Raw genomic sequence first — 12,879 nt, forward strand, 5'->3', positions numbered from 1 at the left:
TCATTTAAAAAATTTTGGCTCACGAGTTTTGCTGAAAAGTGGTTGTAGAATTTAAGGGTACGTATTATGTGTTATAGATCTATGTGAACCAGAGATCGACAAATTGCGGCCTTCCAGGTAACTTTTAGATTACAAACAAATGTTAACAAATTACTTTTTTACAACATCGTTTTTATGGTAAAAAGTTCCAATTAGGCTCTTAATTTATTGAGAACCCTTTACCAGTGCTTTATTTTGCTTACCTAATGATAGTTTTGGTTTGTGATAGTATTTTTATACTTAGTATAAAAGCCATTTTAAAACAACTGCGGCCCAACAAGACTTTTCTTTATAAAGTGCAGTCCTTTACAACTTTTTCCAAGAAAATTGACCCGAAAGCTATAAAAAGCTGCCGAGCTCTGATGTTAATTTACAGAACTTATTTTTATCCATGTAATTTACAAATTATCTATACAAAATAACTGCAAAATTTGTTTTAAATCTTTTTATCATATCTGTAAATGTATAAGTCTTGTTTTTTTCATCAAAACTATTGTTCTTAAAATTATTTCTGTTGTAAATCTTCAAATTATAGATACATTAGGATAAACTTTTTCCTAAAAGTTTTGCAATAACTTCAATTATGACTACTATTATTAATTGAAACGTTAAAATCCTATGTCTATTTAATCTAAATTATCATTGTTTAATGAATTACAAATATAAAATCGCATAAGATATTTGGTCCTAGGACCTGATGCACGAAAAAACCTTTAGGTTATTGAGTCGCACACCACAGATACCAATTAACGTCTTGTACAGTATAAACAACTGCTTTGATTTTAAGAACTTTAACTCAAAAGTTATATTTTAAAAATCATTGTTTAATATGCAAATGATCGTCAAAAATAGAACGATAAATAATAACTTAAAGTATAAAATATTAAAATCACACTTTGTAGTTTACTCCAAACCAGTGTATCTTAAACTCATATTCATAACTGCCTCTTTAAAAGAAATTTATAAAATAATCGCATCTTTTATTATAACCGCCTTATTATTAATTAATTACCAATTTACTTTTTCGCTCCCTTGCTTGAAATGTTTTAAAAGCTAAAGTAAGTGCTAAATATTTTTTTGCAATTCAAAACAAACTTACAGTTTTGTCATAATAAACTGCTATAAAAGAGTTTTGTTTTAGTCAAGTTGAAAAGTGTAATCTTTATTACTAGGTTTATTAATATTACTAGTACTTTATTCAATTTATTATTAGTATTTCGAGTACAGCAATAAAACTTATAACTAAAAAGTTATTTATGTATTTTAAACTTACGACCACAAAATTTTATAACTAGAAAGTTAATATCGTACTTTGAACTTTACAACGATAATAACTTATAAAGTCTTTAGATATAGTTTAAAACCAAACGACTTTAATTGAGGTGAGTTTATTAAGAAATAAATAATAAGGCCGAGGTTTGATAAAAAAACACAGAATAACAAAACCACATACGTTTGACAAATTAAAAAGTTGTGTATAAAATAATTTAAACAAACAAAAACAGTTGTTACATAAATAACACGTGAATACTGTTAAGAAAAGTAAATAAACACAATTTTCACAACTGTTGCGATTTCAACTTAGCTTGAATTCTTTAATGCTAACTGCGCACGCATGCAATAAAAAATTCAGTTCTTGGTGAAAAAAAAAGTCGGTGCATGCAGCTGTAATCCATAAAAAATTGCAGCTGTGACCCATTGAAATAACTTGCACTAGTTTAATATTAATAACCGACAAAGTTACAAAGAATGACACTTAAGTTATGGATTCAACTCGTCATAAACACACACACCTGTTCACAGCATCTTAAAGCATTCAAAATGCAAGGAATAAAAAATTGCAGACTTGCTTGTAAAAAGGGGCGTAATTTTTCTAATAACTCGAGTTGAAAGTTAATAAGTGCAACAAATTTACAAGTTTGTATTTTTGAAATGCATCACTAGCAAGTTGCATAGTTGAGTGTGTGAAATGAAACTGATTAATTAAAAACTTTGATAACGTCAATAAGTAACCGAAAACACTCTATTGAAGATGTACCAGCGTAGTAATTTTAAGCAAACCTACTTCATTTTTTAAATTCATACGTGTGGTTATAGTTAATCAACTAGTTTCAAAAAAAAAATTCAAACTTCTTTTAGTAAAAACTTAAAGCATCATTTTTATGTGAATTTTCGAAAACAAAAAGTTAAGAATACCGTTGAGGTTTTATTATAACTTTAAATAAAATCAATTCTACTCATAATCTCACTTCTTGCTAACTCATATTTAAATGAAGTATTATTTTGAAGGGAACAATGTTATGTGAACGATGAGGTGTCTACTAATAAAATAAGACTTGTTTTTGAACCAAAATTATCAACATAGCAATTTTGAGTTAGAAATAATAACGTTTCAGTCAGAAAATGCAAATCGGCAGTTCCGTTTTGAAGTAACTAGTTAAAAAAAACTCGCTTTATCTAGACATACATTAAATGCACTTGCAAAATTTAAAGACATTTACCAACACATTGAAAGGATTGAAGTAATGTATGAATACAAAAAACACATTTTTAAAGTAGATTTAAAAGATAAGATGGCTGATTTTTGATCTGTTAAGCAATAAAAAACAAAACTAATTAAATAAAAACGTCAGAAACAGGTCAACTTAAACTGTACTCATGAAACCATGTTGCACAAATGATCGTCAGTTGAAAGCATAATTTTGTTGCAAATTGCGTCTGGATTTTTTGAAAGTTCTTTCAGGATTTGCTTGCCGTAATTTCTGAGGTGTCATTCCATCCGCTATGTTTATCTACAAAAATAAACATGAGCTACTAGGTACACAAAAAAAATTATTGTAAACAGTCTCAAAACTGTACTTAAGTGATGCAAAACCGTCCACCTTTTGAATAGAGTAAAAACAAAAAATTAAATTTAAGTTAAAAGTACATTTACTCATGGGCATTTTAAGACATAACAAAATTAAAAATTCAATACTTTCATTTACAAGTTAATCTTAATTATATATCGTTTATAGTAAACAAGTAAAAAATAAATAGTTTTATCCATAGTTCAAAGCTATAAAATTAATTATATATATGCTAAATAATTTTTTTTAAATCTTGTAGAACCAAAAAGTAAAAAGTTATGTCTTTAGAAAGTAAAAAAAAAAAGTTTTTGACAACTTTCTTAATAAACTTATTTTTGAAATTAAAAAAATCGAGTTAGTTACTTAAACTTGATTTTTGATAGAAAAAAACATCTTATATTTAGTTATTTTACAAAGCTATGTAGTTCCATACTTGAAAATAATAAATTAAAAAATCTAACTCCACAAAAATATGAATTGTAAACTTAGTAATTGAATAATCATACTTTATAAGAGCAAATTATCATACCTATCAAACAATTAGACTGGTTTTAGCCAACTCAAAGTAGATAAAGTTACACTTAAAAAATAACACTTAGATATGCAAGAATTAAAAAAACTAAATAAGCAATCTTTTAAGTAGAAATTAAATAAAAAACCACATTATATAACTACACTTAACAACGTACTTAAATTAAACTGATAGTATATTTAATAAACTCTAAAGAAACTTTTTTTTTTTAAATCATCAAGTAATATACTTTAAGATTATAATATGAAATAAAATATGAAACATAATAGTTAATTAAAGCACTTTTTATTTTATTTTAGAATACAAACTGTTATATATGATAGTGTGATAAAACTTTTTTTAAAGTTTAAGAACACAAAAACAATGTTTTTTTCTTTACTAAAAATTCAAATTACGTAAAACTTTAAAAATATAGGCTTTGAATCTGTTTAATACAAGCTTGAAAAATAAAACAAAATTTAAGAATCGAATACTACTTCACTAGACTTTAACATATAAAAATTAGCTTACCCTATTGCAACTAAAGTTCTTGTGAGTACACCACTTTGTAAAGCTGTTTCTTGTAATTTCTTTATGGCTTTTGTTTCGACAGAAAACTTGTATGTAGTAGTCCTTAATTTTAATTATAGGTGTAATTTAAGGTGTATATTAAAGTAAATTAAATCAAACAACTTTGTAATTCAACTTATATAACTCGGTCAAAAACAGCTTAAAACTATTTAAAAACACCACAAAGTAAGATAATACAGATATAGATTTAAAACTAGTTAACTAGTGTTTTACAATAAGCTTAGATTTATGATGATGCTTTTGTTTAAACAATTGTAAACTTTTGGAACAAAGAAATAGTTGATTGTTAGTATGCAAGGATAGATCATATAGAAACGAGAATCTGCGATTATTAACTATCAAATAAATAGTTTTAATAGAAATTATTGAAAAATCAATACTTACTTTAAAGATATATACTTCAAAGTGTTCTTACTATATACTGAAAAGTACACCTTTTACTTATAGAAGCTACAATGTTTGTTAGTTAATTAAAATGTTTAAAAAAAACATTTTAACCTAAAATAACTTAATAATACCTGAAAGTTTCTGGGCAACATTGTTGATATGTGATTTGATCTCATAACAAAACTTCCTTCCGCGTCTTTCGAATAAAACAGAAAGCGTTCGAGAGGATTGTGTTCTTGATCACCGTAATTTATCGTTATTACCTGATAAAATCGTATCTTTTACAATAATTGACAAAAAAAGGAAACAAACTACTACAGTAAATTATTAGATTTAAGGTACACTATTGTATAAATAGCAAAAAAATCAACGAAAATGTCGTAATAGTGCATTACTAGTTGACAACAAGTTTAAAACATTTATATATAAAAAAAAAAATTAATTTTTTTTATAACTTGGGTTTGTCGCTATAATTCTATATTTGTCTGGCTCTAGCCACGCATATTTGGGTAAAAGATTTTTTTTGTGCTTTAGTATATTTTAGAAATTTGGTATTAAAATTTTATAAGATAATAAAATTACCAATAAAAAAAAATGAATATCTTAACCAAACATTTTAAAATAAAAACTGAGTTTAAGTGGTCTTATATATTTCTTATACGTTATTAATGATATAATTTAATCAGAACATATAAGTTTATTAACTTTAACTGCGAGAAAGATTATTATTGTTATTTACGACAAAATTAGTATAAAAATGTATTTGGGTTTAGTTTTATTATTTATATTATCAATTTTAACTATTTAACAAAATCAACGCCATTAATTTACAGCCAATAGAACTTACTATGAAAAGTTGAAAGGTAATTTAGTCAACAATTATTAGTAAATTATCTAAATATTCAAAAATATTTCTTGTTTAGTTTAGAATTGTGTAAAATTAAAATATTTTTGTTTAGCTATACGTAAAAAATATTGTGTAAATTGGCCGTAAAAACAATTTATAACACCTGTACATGAATTGTTATAAGGATTTCCCATACTAAAATCACTTTTATTTTCGACAACCGTACTGTTAGAATATACAATTTACTAATAAGATTTTTTTATTTTAAGGGGAAATTTAATACTTATTAATAAAAGTAGTCTATAGAACTTAAACGAGATTTTTTATTTTTTGCTCAAGTAATTTTAGAATTTTGGTGTAAATATGGTAGTAAAACTACTAATTAAAATACATAAACGAAACTAACCTTAACAAAAATATCACCCACTTTAAGTAGGCCATCAGATTTACTTATGATTTCCTTTGCTATTTCTTCAGTTCTATGTTTCTGTATTTAATTTTTTTTGATAAATTGCACTGAACAACACAGTATTTTCAAAAAGATTATTTTAAAATTTGTATCAAACTTTATTTTTTCCAATTTTACGTCAATTATTTTTTATTAAGTTGTTTATAACACAAACAAAATTAAAAATTCATTATCTTTAATATATTTACATTTAACAAAGTGTATGTTTGTACTTTAGGTTTTCTGTTAAGCACAAACTACTTGAAACTTCGAAAAACCAATTAGAGTACTTGCAAATTAAAAAGTATTTACGCGTTAAATTCATCATTATAGTTTGATCACGCTTACTAATAAAGTTTGTACACTACCCTTTCGACTTTTTTTGGTAAAAAAAGGCAAACTAAAATAAGAACTTAGTAAACAAAAAACATTTTTTTTATTTTAATCTTTTAGCATCTTTAAAACTATTGTATTTAGAAATATTTTAATGAGTTACATAACTAAATATATCTAGTTACTTTTGTAAGTTTAAAAATTGAAAAAAATCCATTATTAGATGTAAAAAGTAAATTAAAACTTTACACATTTTACTAACCATCGTTTTGAAATCATTGGTGGATATGGCAGAAGTCCTACCACAGCTGACATACAAGTTCCTTTTGTGAATTCTTTCGACTAACTGCTTGGCTTTCATCATATCTTCGTCGGTTTCGGGCGAGTTTGAAATGTCGTTTAGTATCTATTTACAAGAATTTTTACATAAATGTGAAAAAATCAACTAAACAATTGTTTTAAACTAGGTTAGAAACCTATAGTATCCAAAACATTTGTAAGAACTTGTCTTATTTACTAACTTAACTTGTTATGACTAATTAGTTTTATGAAAACAAAATAAATTTCATAAAATCAATAAATTCCCCAGCTTTGAAGTTTTATAAAAAGAAAAAACTTGGTGCTAAACTACTGTACATATATATATATATATATCTGATTATATTTTGAAGCATGCTTTTTAGAAGTGAATAATAGTTTTTTAATTTATATATCAAAAAAGAATTAGTTTTTTTAACTTTAATATATTTTATTCTGAAAAAATTTATCAATATTCTATCATTATAAACAAAAACTTTTATTTTTTTAAATAAAATTTTTAAAATAAAAATACTTATAGCTTTAGTTTTTGATAATAGAGTAAATTACTAATGGCGAAATAAATCAAAATAATTTTAATTGCTTAAAGTTTAAAAGGTGTTAATACTTAGGATGAATATTTTTTAAGAAAATAATTTTTTATCTTTATTTTCGACTTTATTAACTTATGTTTAAAAAATGCTATTTGCAAAAATAAATATCTAACTTTACTCTTAAACAACCTTTCGTATATATTTATATTGGCTTTACCAATTATCAAGTTTTTAAAATTCGAAAATTAACACTTATACTGTTAGAATAAGTTAATTTATATCAAAACAAAGCAAAAATTTATATCAAAAATTCTTACATTGTCTGTTATTTTTGAATATGCAACCATGTCATCTATAGACTCGTGTAGTTTAAACATTTTGTTATTTTTTCCCAAATAGAACAAGTAAGGAGAAGCAAGTTTAAGAGCATCACATATCCTAAAAAAGTAAATTGATTAATATTAAAACTAAGACGTTTTTTATAAACATGCATCATAAGGATTGGATAAATATTTTGTTGATAAAACAAAAATTTGTATGTTTTTTACTTGAAAAAACCTTTGATTGCTCATTGCCTTAATTTAGATTCAATAAAAACAATTTGAACATAATATCAATAACAAAAGGGTGTATATCAGGGTTTCCTAAACTAATTATCATGTTCTTCTTTTCAAAAAAAAATTGTCCATGTTCAATACAAACTCAAGAATATCTAGTGGAAGTTTTAAATCTCCCGTGACTTATTCCATAGACCATTTTATTTACTCTTCATTACAAACTCAAGAATATCTAGTGGAAGTTTTAAATTTCCCGTGACTTATACCATAGACCATTTTATTTACTCTTCATTACAAACTCAAGAATATCTAGTGTAAGTTTGCAAGTATTGTTTACAAGTATTCGCCCCCGACTTACTACAAATGCCCAAAAAGAGAAACCAAGGAGTATATTTAAAATTTTATGGTATGCATTAGGTATATAAACACACTTCTACAAAATTTGACATTTGTTTAGTGTATGAGAACATTAAATATAAACTAACTATTTAAAAAAAAATAAAAAAAATTAACTCATATAAAGATATAGTTAACTTTCTAATTAAAAAATCTTTTTAAATGTTTATAGAAATTAATTTGTAATTTATCAAAAAACTAATTTCCAGGATTTTAAGTATTTAGAAACCTTTCAGTAATCAATATTTAATAAAGAGTTTGAGTAATAGTTTAGCTTATGTGCGTGAAAAGGTATACGAGCCATAGAAAATACTCTTGGATAGAGAGGTAATATTGTATTTGTAAACATTAAAAGTAACAGTTATAAGTTAGTATAGAAAACAACTTTGCAGACACTTTTTTTATGAGTGAGATGTCATACAGCATAAAATTACACTTAAAACGAACAAACTAAACTGCTAACATACTTTACAAATTGATTTTTTAGAGGAAAAGTCTTGATTTTTTTACGACAAATAGCAACCAGATAAAAGCTTGAGATAAAAAATTTTTATTAAATACAACACATTTTCTTTTTAGTTAATTAAATCATTCATCCTGATAGTACAAAAACATAAACAAAATTACTAAATGTATATGGGCATGAAGGATAAAAATTTTTATATGATCATAAAAGGAGCTTGAGGAGGTTTTTTAAAGAATTAGTGTAAAAAAGTGTTGCACTTGTAAGGCTTTGATCTTATTGAGTTTTAGCCTATAAAACCAAAAACTTATACATCTATTTCAATGTTTGTAAATAGAAAATAAAATTTTAACTGCGTTTATACAAGGATGAGCTTACTTAAAAACAAATCTTGTTAACATGTATAATGAGCAAAAAAAGTTTTGAAGTTCTAATTTTGTTTTAAAAAACATACTTAACTCTTAGAGATTAATATATTTTTTGATAAAGCACGAGTTATAAAAAACTAAAAGTGTAGAAAAATTACGCTTTTATTTTGGAAAATTTTAATTGGTAAGATAATCAGGATTGAAATAAAAATATTATAATAAGTGGTGTAAGGTAAAATAGGTAGGAAAAAACTTACATGGTCTCAATAGCTTTTGCAATGCGGTGCTGATACGCAACTCTGTGCAGTTTGCTTCTCATGTGGTACATCTCATAAAGTGATTCGCTGTCCTGTAAAAACATGATCATTATAACTTTAACATTCAAAAGAACTAATTAAAACTTGAATAAATTATTTGTTTCTTTAAACCACTCAGTATTATTGTAAAAAAAGGTTTTTAAAAATCATTAAAACTTAGTATTCTGCAGTTAAGCTAAGATACTAACGATGTTTCTAGGATATAAGTTCATGTACATTATTTTAAACAATAAAAATTTAGATATAACGCATTAGATAGTATACTTTTGAGTTTTCTAACTGAAAAAATCTTATTTAACTTAATGACAAAACTGTAACTGAAGAGTGTATTAGTAATTTTTTTCTAATCTAACTGTACAAGTTATACAAAAATAATGTACATCTTTAGTGAAACAAAAGCTTATTATATACATAATAACTAAAAGCTGAAAACAGTAAAACAAAAAATAAATAAATAAATTGTGTCATTAGCTTGTCTTATTACAAAATTTAATCTATTGAAGAAAAAAATTGTAGTTCAACCTAAATGTTCTATATAACATATTAAAAGCTATAAAAATTTTAAAAATTAATCTAGCTTACATACAAGCACAAAGTACTGCATTACAAACTTTGTCTCGGATTGCGATGTGAGTTGTATTGTCCACCCGAACTACTTTCATGTTTGAAATGACACGGTTGTGGTCAAAACTGTTGATCAGACCGAGGTGGTGACAATCTCTGGCAAGATAGTCCCATTTGTCGACATCAACACCGTTACTTTTGTTAGATATGATCTTTAAAAATAGTTTTGAAGAAGTTGATTTAAATCTTAAAGTTAAAACTTAGAGTGATGGGTAAAAACGCTTGACATCTTTAGCAAGTATTTATAGCAAATCAAAACTTTTACTTAAATGTTACTATATTAAATGTTTATTAGACTTTTAAACTTTGTCTTTTTGATTTCTTACCAATATTAAATAATCAAAATCAAATTACTCATAACTAGTCTGTAAAAGTATAAAAATCAAAGTAAAAAAGATAACTAACTTCATACAAAAAGTTTTTTTCTTTAGGCCTGTACTTGTATTGAACACCCTGTATCAAAATTTTTATATAAATTTTGGCTAAAACTAATTTATTTTAATTTAAATCAAAGTTGGTATTTAAAAACTACTCAATAAATTATTTACCTCAGTTAGTTGAGGAGGATTAATTAATTCTTTAATAAAAGGCAAATCTTCATCGAAATTTAGTCCATACTTTGCAAACTCATCTTTCAAGTCATTGCTCTCAATAAGTTGATCCAGCAACGAACAAGAACCTTCCTCGTGCTATTGAGCAATTTTTGCATTAAGAAGCATTAACATAAGAGTATTGTAGGCCATTAAACGTTTTGAATGTTTTTAATGCAGTGAAAAAATTAAATAATTCAGTAATATTCAACATTTAAATTGTTTATTCTGAAAAAGTATTTTAATAAAATGAAGTCTAACTTGAAACTTTTAAAATTATTTTGAAATTGAAAAATAATCAACTTTGTGTTTTGCGTTACTTTTAGCTTTAAATACTAGTATATGTGTACTACGGAAAACTAGTATAAGTGTACCTTTCAGTAGTTTTTTCTTCATTGAGAGACAAGCTTATGTAAAACAAAACGTTTCATGTTATAATAAAAATTAAACCATATTTATTATTACTTCAATTTAATATATATTTATACATACTTCCAATTTAAATTAATTACCTTACCACTTTTTACTGTAAAAATAACATTATCAGTTTTATTGTATGTAAACTTAATTAAAGCAAAACATATTTACACTTTTGCATGATATTTTGTGTTTTGACATACAATAATGATTTCAAGACAAGTTTTTTTAAATGGAAAGAAACTAACAGTCCAGTTTCGTTCTGGGCAAAACATTGGTATGAGCTCACCATCAAACACATGTGAGAATGCTCCGTGCCCTGCAATTGATTAAGTAAACAAAACATTATTAAACAACATGCAATATAACTTCAATAGGGAACAAGCTTAGAATTGTACTTTGTTATATAATGCTTTGAAAAAACGTATAGAAATACCTAGATCATGACATAAACCAGAAATGAGCACGCAAAGATGATCACGATCATCACAAACAGATTCATTGTGTTCTCTGAGGCTTTGAAGCAGCTTGTTTGCAAGGTGACAAGTTCTGTATATATGTTTATGTTCTACATTAGTAAAAACAAACTAGACTTATCAATTTGTAGTCACATATGAAACAACTTGTTTTAAAATTTGGACGATTTAAATGATCAAGTCTGATAACATCTTTTAACGAAATCTCAACTCTTTTTTTAAAGCTAAACATTTTTTCAGACAATAAGTATGTACAACTATTTATGTATTATCAAAGTACTAGTATTAAAAAAATCAGTATATATAAAGCTGATATGCTTAAATAAACTTTATTTTATATTGTATAATCCTAATAATATAAATTATACCTGCTGAAAACTTCTAGAATTTTAGTCTTTTTTAAATTTTATCCAGTTACTCTACATAAAACGGATTAAAACACTTTATAATAAAAAAGTATATATTAAATCACTAACAAAACTAATCATTTACTATTGCTTCTAAAACTATGAGTTGTCAAACTTACAATACATATTTAGTTTTGAATAAATCTAGCTAGTAGTCAGAAATTTCTATCATGAATTGAAAATTACCTAAATAGATCTTACCTTTAAATAATAATGATATTTCTTATTAAAATAATAATATTTGTGTTTGAACGTATAGATACAATTTTATTTAAAAATCTTTAATTATTAAATAAAATTTACTAGAGTGAATAAAAAAAAACTAAATGCTAATATACACTTACAAGCAAAACCATAACTGATTTAGTTTAAAGTTGAAAAAAGGTTTTAAAAAACTTGGTTAACAAACAAGCAATACTTTAAAAAATTCTAAAAGTACTTAAATGATACAGATGAAGAAATTCTAAATTTTATTTTTAAGTTTTACCATAACACTCAAGCCTTTTATATTCAAAAACTTAATAATGTGAAAAGTATTTCAACAAAAACTTAACTATAAACAATGACCATTCAAAAGAAACACTTTTTGTAAAACTAGATACAGAATATTCTAACCCAATACTATGTTCAAATCTGTTGTGGCAAGCACCTGGATAGATCCAATATGAACATCCTAACTGCTTTATAAATCTTAGTCTCTGAAACTCTGGTGTATCAATAAACTTTACCAATAAAGGATGGAGTTTTATGTGACCATGGACTGAATCGTTGAATACCTGTTTTTAAAATTTAAATGAAATATTAAAAAACTTGAGGGTTAATAAAATCTAGTAGCTTTAAGTAGATACTTAAGCAGATAAAAAATATTAGAAACTTTTGGTTGTTAACAAACATTGTTAATGCAAAAAAGTTAAAAATTTAAAACATGAAATAAATAAAGTTTGCAATTTATAATAATAAAACAATTTATCCACAAGATATTCTCTACTAATTAAGTTAAAAAGCTAAATAAGCTAAATCTATTAAATTTAATACAACTAAAATATTGTTTAGACTTTATTGTTATAAACACATAAACTAATTTACTTTTGATTTAAGGCTGGGATTAAGAATTGACATGTGAGTTTTTTTTTACGGTGTGTTTATCTGCAAAAAAAATAATTTGTGTAAGTATTAACAGTACAGTATATTATATGTTATATAGAAATATGGTTATTGGTTAGTGATACTTTTCTTCACATAGCAAAACAAATTCCTCCTTATTTTTATCTATGAATGTACGACTAATATATTTTCTTAGTTTTAAAATAAAAAACCTATAAAATTGTTTGGATTTTAAATTATAAACTAAATAAAATGTAATTAGTATGCTTTTTTTTTTCTTTTTACTAAAAATAATCAAAACTAC

General features: G+C 24.7%; 1 protein-coding gene across 1 annotated transcript; it reads right to left on the reverse strand.

The window, feature by feature from the left end:
- Positions 1 to 1,455: 1,455 nt before the first annotated feature.
- LOC145840281 (deoxynucleoside triphosphate triphosphohydrolase SAMHD1-like) lies at positions 1,456 to 12,616 on the reverse strand. Its single transcript, XM_082947479.1, has 14 exons — positions 12,558 to 12,616; positions 12,087 to 12,247; positions 11,025 to 11,137; positions 10,837 to 10,907; positions 10,130 to 10,270; positions 9,987 to 10,034; positions 9,569 to 9,733; positions 8,898 to 8,989; positions 7,174 to 7,294; positions 6,268 to 6,411; positions 5,631 to 5,711; positions 4,509 to 4,640; positions 3,931 to 4,032; positions 1,456 to 2,831 (listed from the first exon to the last, which is right to left on the reverse strand). Exons 1-14 carry the CDS (start codon positions 12,588 to 12,590, stop codon positions 2,724 to 2,726), a joined length of 1,512 nt encoding a protein of 503 aa, XP_082803605.1. The 5' UTR covers positions 12,591 to 12,616; the 3' UTR covers positions 1,456 to 2,723.
- Between the last annotated feature and the right edge of the window lie 263 nt (positions 12,617 to 12,879).

This window comes from Thalia democratica, chromosome 7 (genome assembly GCF_965202585.1).
Source record: "Thalia democratica chromosome 7, ktThaDemo2.hap1.1, whole genome shotgun sequence".
NCBI classification, from domain to species: domain Eukaryota; kingdom Metazoa; phylum Chordata; class Thaliacea; order Salpida; family Salpidae; genus Thalia; species Thalia democratica.

Excerpts from the sequence above, each read along its gene's own strand:
- LOC145840281 (XM_082947479.1), bottom strand. The coding sequence starts at position 12,590 with ATGTCAATTCTTAATCCCAGCCTTAAATCAAAA. Across the intron at positions 8,990-9,568 it reads ACATCGCAATCCGAGACAAA|GACAGCGAATCACTTTATGA; the intron begins GTTTGTAATGCA and ends ATGTTTTTACAG. Across the intron at positions 6,412-7,173 it reads ATTCAAAAATAACAGACAAT|ATACTAAACGACATTTCAAA; the intron begins GTAAGAATTTTT and ends TCTTGTAAATAG.